General features: G+C 68.0%; 1 protein-coding gene across 1 annotated transcript; it reads right to left on the bottom strand.

Moving 5' to 3' along the window:
- Positions 1-4,796: 4,796 nt before the first annotated feature.
- On the bottom strand, positions 4,797-8,819 carry FDX2 (ferredoxin 2). Its single transcript, XM_073318242.1, has 5 exons — positions 8,701-8,819; positions 7,694-7,745; positions 6,751-6,857; positions 6,056-6,143; positions 4,797-5,573 (listed from the first exon to the last, which is right to left on the bottom strand). The coding sequence occupies exons 1-5, from the start codon at positions 8,801-8,803 to the stop codon at positions 5,417-5,419; spliced, it is 507 nt and encodes a 168-aa protein (XP_073174343.1). The 5' UTR covers positions 8,804-8,819; the 3' UTR covers positions 4,797-5,416.
- Between the last annotated feature and the right edge of the window lie 579 nt (positions 8,820-9,398).

Below are 9,398 nucleotides of genomic sequence, written 5' to 3'. Positions count from 1 at the left end.
GCTGGCGCCGGCCTGGGGCTGCGGGGCGCTGCGCCCTGGGCGCACGGCTGGCCCCGGCGGCGGCTGCGCCCTGGGCGCACGGCTCGGCTCCTCCTGGCCCCCCGGCGCCTGGGGCAGCCGCTGGGCGGACTCCTGCAGGAAGCTCAGGGCGCTGCTGTCGGGGACCTGCAGGCAACAGGCCATGGTGGGCAGGGGCTCCGGGCGGGGGCGCCCCGCGGGTCTGGGGGAGAGAACAAGGGCGTTAGGGGGGCGGGGCACCCAGGGGCCCGCGGGAGGGGGGACAGGGGTCAGGGGCAGCTCCCCACTCAGCCCCCCCTCGGGCAGGTCCCCCCCCCCGGGTTCTGATCACTCCCCCCTCCCCCGGGGCAGCTCCCCACTCAGCCCCCCCCGGGTCAGCTTCCCCCCACCCCGTCCCCCTGGGGTCTGATCACTCCCCCCTCCCCCGGGGCAGCTCCCCACTCAGCCCCCCCCGGGTCAGCTTCCCCCCACCCCGTCCCCCTGGGGTCTGATCACTCCCCCCTCCCCCGGGGCAGCTCCCCACTCAGCCCCCCCCGGGTCAGCTTCCCCCCACCCCGTCCCCCTGGGGTCTGATCACTCCCCCCTCCCCCGGGGCAGCTCCCCACTCAGCCCCCCCAGGGTCAGCTTCCCCCCACCCCGTCCCCCTGGGGTCTGATCACTCCCCCCTCCCCCGGGGCAGCTCCCCACTCAGCCCCCCCCGGGTCAGCTTCCCCCCACCCCGTCCCCCTGGGGTCTGATCACTCCCCCCTCCCCCGGGGCAGCTCCCCACTCAGCCCCCCCAGGGTCAGCTCCCCCCCACCGAAGCCTGATCACCCTCACCCTCCCCCCGGGGTCTGATCACCCTCCCCCTCGGCAGCTCCCCACTCAGCCCCCCCGGGCAGGTCCCCACTCACCCCCCCGTGGGCAGCTCCCCCCCCGGGGTCTGATCACCCTCCCCCTCCCCCGGGGCAGCTCCTCCTCCTTCTCCCCCCGGCAGCCTCCCTCCCCAGGGGTGGCCCCCCCTCAGCCCCCCACTGGCCCCTCCCAGCCCCCAGGCTCAGGTCCCCATCGACCTGCCCCCTCCCCGGCCTGGGCGCTGCCGGCCTCGGGATCCCGCCCGCAGCCCCGGCCAATGGCAGCTGGAGGCTGCGGCTCGCGAGCTGCCCGCCCAAAACAGCCCCGGAGCTCGCGCCCAGCTCGAGAGCAAGCGCGTGGGGCCGATCCGGATCCTCCCTCCCCACGGGGCAAGCGCGTGGGGCCGATCCGGATCCTCCCTCCCCACGGGGCAAGCGCGTGGGGCCGATCCGGATCCCCCCTCCCCGCGGGGCAAGCGCGTGGGGCCGATCCGGATCCCCCCTCCCCACGGGGCAAGCGCGTGGGGCCGATCCGGATCCTCCCCTCCCCACGGGGCAAGCGCGTGGGGCCGATCCGGATCCTCCCCTCCCCACGGGGCAAGCGCGTGGGGCCGATCCGGATCCCCCCTCCCCACGGGGCAAGCGCGTGGGGCCGATCCGGATCCCCCCTCCCCACGGGGCAAGCGCGTGGGGCCGATCCGGATCCTCCCCTCCCCACGGGGCAAGCGCGTGGGGCCGATCCGGATCCCCCCCCTCCCCACGGGGCAAGCGCGTGGGGCCGATCCGGATCCCCCCTCCCCACGGGGCAAGCGCGTGGGGCCGATCCGGATCCCCCCCTCCCCACGGGGCAAGCGCGTGGGGCCGATCCGGATCCCCCCCTCCCCACGGGGCAAGCGCGTGGGGCCGATCCGGATCCCCCCCTCCCCACGGGGCAAGCGCGTGGGGCCGATCCGGATCCTCCCCTCCCCACGGGGCAAGCGCGTGGGGCCGATCCGGATCCTCCCCTCCCCCCGGGGCAAGGGCGTGGGGCCGATCCGGATCCCCCCCTCCCCCCGGGGCAAGGGCGTGGGGCCGATCCGGATCCCCCCCTCCCCCCGGGGCAAGGGCGTGGGGCCGATCCGGATCCCCCCCTCCCCCCGGGGCAAGGGCGTGGGGCCGATCCGGATCCTTCCCTCCCGCGGGGCAAGTGCGTGGGGCCGATCCGGATCCTCCCCTCCCGCGGGGCAAGTGCGTGGGGCCGATCCGGATCCCCCCTCCCCCGGGGCCGATCCGGACCCTCCCCTCCCCCCGGGGCAAGTGCGTGGGGCCAATCTGGACCCTCCCCTCCCCCGGGGCAAGTGAGTGGGGCCGATCCGGATCCCCCACTCCTCCGGGGCAAGCGCGTGAGGCCGATCCGAATTCCCGTCCCTACGGGCAGGTGCCTGGGGAGGAATCGGATCTCCCCTCCCTCCTGGGAGGCATGTCCATGGAACTTATCCCGATTCCTCGTCTCTTCCCCCACTCCCCCAGGGGACGGGTCCATGGGGCTGATCCGGATTCCCCCCGCGCGAGGGGAGGGGTGGGCGCCCAGGGCTGACCTGGCTCCCCGTCCCGGGCTGGCCGGGCCCCGGGCCGGGCTGCCGGGCTCTGGCTCCAGGCAGGGCGGGGAGAGCAGCTGCTGCAGGAGGGAGAAGTCGGGGGGGTGCCCGTCCAGGAACAGCTCCCCCTCCATACGCGGGCCGGGAGCCTCGCTGCGGGGAGCGGCCGGTGCAAGGAGCAGCCCCAGCTGCGGGGACTTAACCGGACACACCTGGGCAGCGGGGCCCTCGCCCTATAAGAGCCGGGAGGGCCGGGGGGCCTAGGCTGGCTGCAGCAGGAGGACTGGGGGGGAGGTGGAAGGGGTCTGGCCGGTGTATAGGGACAGGAGGGGCTCTTATGTCTATTTGTGCTGGTACCAGGGGTGCTGCCGCGGGGGGGGGTTAATGTCCACCTGCCCCCCCAGGGGCTGCAGTGGGTTTGCAGCTGGGCAGGGGCCTGGGCTTGTCTAGCTCTGCCAAACCCTGAACCTGCTGAGGAGCCCAGAGCTGCTCCCCCAATACTAGGGGCAGGTGCTCTCAGCCCCATCTAGCTGGGGGAGACCCAGACCCCCCCCGCCCCCGGTGTCCAGACCTGGTCTCCCCCTTGCCTTGGCTGTGGATGGTGAGCGCCACCCGCCTAACAACACAGCCCCTGCCTCTGCTGTTCCCTGCCCCCCAGTCAGTGGGGCAGCCCCAGATGCAACCTGGCAGGTGAGTGAGTGCTGTGTGTGACCCCCCCAGCTGTGAGCACTGGATGGGGTGGTGGTGGGGACTCCCCCTGGGTACTGCTGTAGTAATGCCAAGGGTGAATTTGCTCCCCCCCACCACCACTCTGGCCTGTGCTTTGCAGGGGGTCCAACTAGGTGCTCCCAAGGGTCCCTTCTGGCCTGGGGGTCTGTGCATACAGCCAGGGCCCCGCTGGGCCTGGGAGCCCCTCGGGCGCTTGGTGCTGCATGTGGCAGAGTGGCTGGATGGGCCCGAGGCCACAGCAAGGGAGCTGGGGCTTGGTTCAATCCCTGGCTGTGCCATTGCTGCCCTGGGTGGCTCTGGCGAGTCCCGGTGTGTCTGGGTCCCCATTCCCTCTGTCCTGGCTCGGGGTGAGCTCTGGGACTGGGTCTGTGCTGTACCCAGCACGATGGGGCCCATCAGACCTACCATAATACACGCAGTGAACAGGGGAAGAGCTGCCCTGGGGCAAGTGCGTGGGGCTGATCTGAATTCCCGTCCCTACGGGCAGGTGCCTGGGTTTCAGGTCTCCTGCAGGCTCCGGGTGCCTGGCTTGGCAGAGCTGGGCAAGATGAATCACACAGGGCTGGCTCTGGCATCCCACCCCATGCCGGGGAGCCCTAGGAGGCTGAGCAGCTCCTGGGGACTCAGCTTGGTTCCTGCTGGGTGAATGACCTTGGGCTCAGGAATCCAGACTGTCCATGGACTGAGTCTGTCGGGTCTCAGACCAGCTGCCCTACCAGTGCCAAACCATGCAGGGTGCTCACTGCCCCGTCAGGACACAGAGCTACCCGGGGGCTGGAACATTCCCGCTGCCCCAGGCAGGAGACAAAGTGACCCTGCAAATGCCACCAAAGCTAAAAGGCTTCAGGTCAGATCCCCCGATGACTTGCTAAGCTGCTGTGGCTGTTCACAGCCCCCTAGACCAACCAGCTTCCCAGTTCTTCCCCACAGTGGGGGCTGGGTGGCGAGATGGTGCAGCAGAAACCAACTCTACCAGTTGTGCACATCTCATGGGAGGGTGGAGGCCGTTCCAAAGGGCAGGGGCACTGCCCCCATCACTACAATGGAGCCACCTCTGGGGCGGGACACAACAGCTGTTTTGTCAACCAGACAGCAACAGTTTAGCAGAGTGGGGGTGCAGCTGGGGGCAGATGCAGTATCCTCTCTTTGCAGGAACCTAAAATAGTCAGCACCTGGATGGGCGTCCGGCTTGCAAAGCTGGTTCCTGGCTTTCAATGGGATCTGGGGCGTCTGGCAGCTCAGCTCCCCTTAAGCACCGATTCCAAGGGAGGAGCGCAGCAGCAGCCGCCAGCTGTCCTGGGGCTCCCCCCAGCCCAGCCAGCGCCTGCATGTCCCAGTAAGACACCTGCTGGCAGTGTGTGCGCAATCTGGCAACCCCCTCGTCTTCCCTGGCTGATGTTCGCCCACCTCCCTGTGCTCCATGGGGGGCTGCGGAAGGGTCTGGGTTCTGCAGCTGCCTGTGAACCGCTGAAGCCCCTCAGTAGTGGCACCAACAAGGGGTAAATCTTGTGCCACTGACCCTCAGGGCAGCTGTAGCTATTGCTTGGCTCCTGCTGGAAAGCGCGGGGCTCTCTGCTCCCTACTGCGCCCCTGTGGCCAGTCCCAGGCCTGTGGGCTGGGGAAGAGAGCAGGCAGCGCGTCATACAAACGTGAGCTTTAATAATAAAATGTGGCTGCGGGAGGGGCGTTGGCCCTGATCCCGAGGTTACAGCGTGACACTGGGTGATCCACAGCGACCAGCCCAGAGAATGTGCTGCTTTGGTCCCTGCTGTCCCACGTCAAATGGCACAGAGAACGCACCAAAGCTCCTAATGCATATTAAAGCACGCCATGAGAAACGGTGACCTCCAGACAGGAAGAATGCAGAGCACCCCCTGCTAGCCCCCCACATCCTGCCCTCCTTCTGCTCCCTGGGACGGGCTGCAGGATTTGGTAACCAACACCAAAAAATGCAGATTCCCTGAACAGAAAAGATAGGGCTGTTGTATGGCCCCACGTCACCTCTGGGGCTGTGAGCAAAGGTGCTGAGTGGGGGGCTATTCTAGCATCTTTGCTTCTGACATCCCCTCCCCACCTCGGCCTGTAGGAAGCTCAGGGCTTCACTCTGGGCCTATAAAACTAACCCCTCCCCGCACCTCTCCGTGTCACCAGCAGTGCTGCAGGCCCCCAGGGGGAGCCTTCTCCAACCAGCCCCCCTTGCTTTGGGCTCTATAAGGCCCAGCCCCAGAGCCGCGGGCAGCCCAGAGACTCCTCCAGCCTTCAGTGGGGCTTGGGAACATGGCCATCCACATAGAAGTTCCTGGTGATTTTGGGCAGGGTGAACTCCACCCCCTCCAGCTCTTTGGTGAGGATGATCTGACAGCCGAGCCGGGAGTTCTCCTGGAGCTGTGGGGCCAGGTCCAGCATGTCTTCCTCCCTAGGAAAGCCAAAGAGACAAGGGTGAGCCTGCAGGGCAGGGGGGCGTTCGCTGGCTGGCAGCATTCTCCAGGCTGACTGCAAGGGCCTGTTTCCCTGAAATGCAGCAGCTGCTGCTGTGGGGGAGGGCAGCCGCCCTGCAGTATTGCAAAGGGAAAGAACAGGCTTGGGGCTAAAACATTGGGCCCCAGGAGCCCTGGGTTCGAGTCACAGCTTCGGCAATGCCTGCGGTGACCTGGGGGAGGCACTGACTGGCTCTGTGCCTCAGTTTCCCCCACTTGTAAAATGGAGATAATTCTTCATTGGTCTGTTCAGACTATGAGGGGCAGGGACGCCACTGCTGCACCCAGCACACAGGGGGGCCGCTCTCGCTCACTTGGCACTCCTGGGGGAGGAATACAGTGTTTGGCTCTTGCAGAACCCTGCCCTCCTGATGGGGGCGGGGGGAGGGGCAGCAGGGCCCAGGCACCCAGAGGCTGTTACCTTTCGTCAGGGGCAGGCAGCTTGTCCACCAACTCCTGGCTCACGTAGACGTGGCAGGTGGAGCAAGCCAGGGAGGCTTCGCAGGCGCCTGGGAACATAAGAGTGGAAGGTCAGGGTGAAGACAAGGCCCCTGCAGTGGAAAGGGGGGGGCCTGAGCTGCCCCCTGGGAGTAGGGGGAGCCCAGCTGTGTGTCTGTACAGTGAGGGCCGACTTCCCCATGGAACAAACAGGATTCTACTTGAGTCTCTCACCTCTGACCCCTCCCGCTGGCAGCTCCCCCCTCCTGTCCCTGGGCCCAGCTCTGGGACACCCTCCAGCAGCCTGCCTGTCTCAGGGCCCCTGCTCCAAACGGACCCACTCTGGATTCTTGGGCCTCCCTCTCATCCTCGGCCTCAGCTCCTGCCGGCTCCTATGGGGAAGAGGAGTCCGGCTACAGGGAGGGATGTGCGAGGACAATGAGCTGGAAGAGTCATGGGAGGAGGTGAGATAGAAGCTACAGCCTTGACCCTGCCCTGCCCCTTCCCACCTCCCTGCACCATGCCACCCTCTGGGGACTTGGCAAATCCCCTGAAATGCAGGGAGCGGCAATGAAGAGATTCCAGTGCTCCCGTGCCCATAGCGGACCCACAGAGCTGTCTGCGTCCCCTATTATCTGCCACCCAGCATGGGGGAGGGGAGGGCAGAGCGGCACAGACCTTCCAGTTCAATGTTGTGCCTCTGGGCCAGGCGGAGCACATCCTCCCCCACACGCCCCTGCACGGGGATCCGGCGCCCGGAACGGTCAATGAAAACCACGTTCACTCTAGAGGAGGGAAAGGGGGGTGTTGGGGAAACACAATGAGATCCAGCGACCTCCTGGAACCTGCAGCCACTGGAAGATGGGGGCTAGCAGGATTATACAGAGTGACTGGATCCAGGGCTGCTGACTGGGGTGGGTGGGGATCAGTTCTCGGGGCACACATAGCAAACGTCAGGGAAGCCTGCGAGCCAGCTGGAATGGCACCACAAGGCAATCCTGGTGCTTCTCCCTTCCACCAGGGCGATTGACAAGCATTAGCCACGCACCTCCCAGCCACAGATTGCACAGTGCATTACAGAGCAAGGTCAGGGTCATCCTAGTCATGTGACAGGTGGGGAAACTGAGGCACAGAGCAAGCCAGAGACTCGGCCAAGATCAGCAGCAGAGCTGGGAACGGAACCCTGGTCTCCCGAATCCCAGTCCAGCACTGCACCCACATGGCCATGCTGCCACTCTTGTAGGGCTATAGAGTCCCCCAGGAGCCCATTCACTGAGCACCCCTACAGAGGGTCAGGGGCAGGATCTGGAAATATCATTTGGATACATCAGTGTTCACATCCACCTGGTGAGGGAGGCAGATATGATCCTCGTTTTACTGACCAGGGACAAAGAGGGGAAGTGAGTTGCCAGAGGTCACACAGGGAGTTGGTGACTAGGACCCAGGCATCCTGCACCCCAGTGCTGTGCTCAGCCCACTACTATCCCACATCCTTCTGGACCATGTCTGGCAGCCTCTGAAAACAGAGACCATCCTGGTTGAGGAAGCAGCGTAAATCCTCCAACGCAATGGCTGTGAAGAGGGCCTGAGCTTAGTCCCATCCGCGGCTCCTGGTACTCACACATCGCCCGCGGGCTCTGCTGTGCAGCTCTCATCTTCCGCCTGGAACACCCCTGGGGAAAACACATTGCAGCCCAGGTCGCATCACTCCCCCCCAGGGCCTTTCAGCCCCACCTGAGCAGGGCAGGAGCTTGAAAGCACACGGGGCCCAGTTCAAATAGGCAATGGACGGAATGAGCGTCAGTCTCAAGCCCATATATACATCGGGACCATTAATCCCAGCTGGACTGAGACCTAAGGGCATTAGAAGCCGGATTCACACTGACCGGGAGCGGGGAGGGGGTTGCGTCCTGTAGGCACCCAACGCATTTCACGCAGGCTCCCGCAGAACAAGTCCAGCTGGAAACCGCAGCCTTGTCCCCAGCCGGGATCGGCCCCCGTGCACGCCCCATTGGCTCCAGCACTGTGCGACTGGCACGGAGGAGGGTCAGGCCAGGTTGCGATCACGCCCCACCAGGGTGAAGATGAGAATTTGGGTCCCTTTGGTGGCTCCCCAGGTGACATGAGTCTGGTGGGTCTCAGCCCAGTTCACAGGGGTCCAAGCCCCCCCCCGGCCCCATGGCAGCTTCAGCAGGGAGGGCCAAGGCGGGGCCGACCAGAGGCTGAGCCTGCTTCCCCCCAGGCCTCCGCCCGCCCGCGGCTGGGAACCACCAACGGGGGGGATCCCGCTCGGGGGGGCCGCCCCCCTCTTCTACTGCCTGGGCCCCCAACGCCGCCACCCCATAGAGACCGGGGGGAGCTGGGCAGCCCCCCGGTTCCCAGCCCCCCCGCCCTCACCCCCCCGGCCCGGCCTCCCGGTTCCCGGCCCCCCCCCCCGCCCTCACCCCCCCGGCCCGGCCTCCCGGTTCCCGGCCCCCCCCCGCCCTCACCCCCCCGCCCTGGCCTCCCGGTTCCCAGCCCCCCCCCCGGGCTCGCCCCCCGGTTCCCAGCCCCCCCCGCCCTCGCCCCCCCGGCCCGGCCCCCCGGTTCCCAGCCCCCCCCCGGGCTCGCCCCCCGGCCCGGCCCCACCTGCCGTGCGGAAGCCCCGCCCCAGGCGGAGCCGGAGCCCCCCGGCCGCCCCCAGCATCAGGCGAGTCACCGACCCGCCACCGCCGGCCACGGGGGCCGCCATGACACACGTCACGTGATCCAGGCCGGAGTCAGAGGTCACGGGCGTGGCTGCTGAGCCCGGGGGAGGGGCTGGGACCGGGGGGGGAGGGCCCTGCTGGGGGGCGAGGGGCTGGGACCCAGAGGGGCGCAGGGGGGCAGGGCCCTGCTGGGGGGTGAGCGACTGGGACCCAGAGGGGTGCAGGGGGGCTGGGAGGCAGGGCCCTGCTGGGGGGTGAGGGGCTGGGACCAGGAGGGAGGTGGGGGGGGGCAGGGCCCTGCTGGGGGGCGAGGGGCTGGGACCAGGAGGGAGGTGGGGGGGGGCAGGGCCCTGCTGGGAGGCGAGGGGCTGGGACCAGGAGGGAGGTGGGGGGGGGCAGGGCCCTGCTGGGAGGCGAGGGGCTGGGACCGGGAGGGAGGTGGGGGGGGGCAGGGCCCTGCTGGGGGGTGAGGGGCTGGGACCGGGAGGGAGGTGGGGGGGGGCAGGGCCCTGCTGGGAGGCGAGGGGCTGGGACCGGGAGGGAGGTGGGGGGGGGCAGGGCCCTGCTGGGGGGTGAGGGGCTGGGACCAGGAGGGAGGTGGGGGGGGCAGGGCCCTGCTGGGGGGTGAGGGGCTGGGAC

The sequence above is a fragment of the Lepidochelys kempii genome, chromosome 20, assembly GCF_965140265.1.
Source record: "Lepidochelys kempii isolate rLepKem1 chromosome 20, rLepKem1.hap2, whole genome shotgun sequence".
In the NCBI taxonomy this organism is placed as follows: Eukaryota; Metazoa; Chordata; order Testudines; family Cheloniidae; genus Lepidochelys; species Lepidochelys kempii.
The sequence above is the reverse complement of the archived record's forward strand: the minus strand, read 5'-3'. Positions and strand labels throughout refer to the sequence as shown.

What these genes read in the sequence shown, in the direction of transcription:
- FDX2 (XM_073318242.1), bottom strand. Translation starts at nt 8,803, where the DNA reads ATGGCGGCCCCCGTGGCCGGCGGTGGCGGGTCGGTGACTCGCCTGATG. An exon ending in GCGGGGCTTCCGCACGGCAG is followed by an intron (nt 7,746 to 8,700) that starts GTGGGGCCGGGC and finishes TGTTTTCCCCAG; the next exon opens with GGGTGTTCCAGGCGGAAGAT. An exon ending in GCACAACATTGAACTGGAAG is followed by an intron (nt 6,144 to 6,750) that starts GTCTGTGCCGCT and finishes TTATGTTCCCAG; the next exon opens with GCGCCTGCGAAGCCTCCCTG.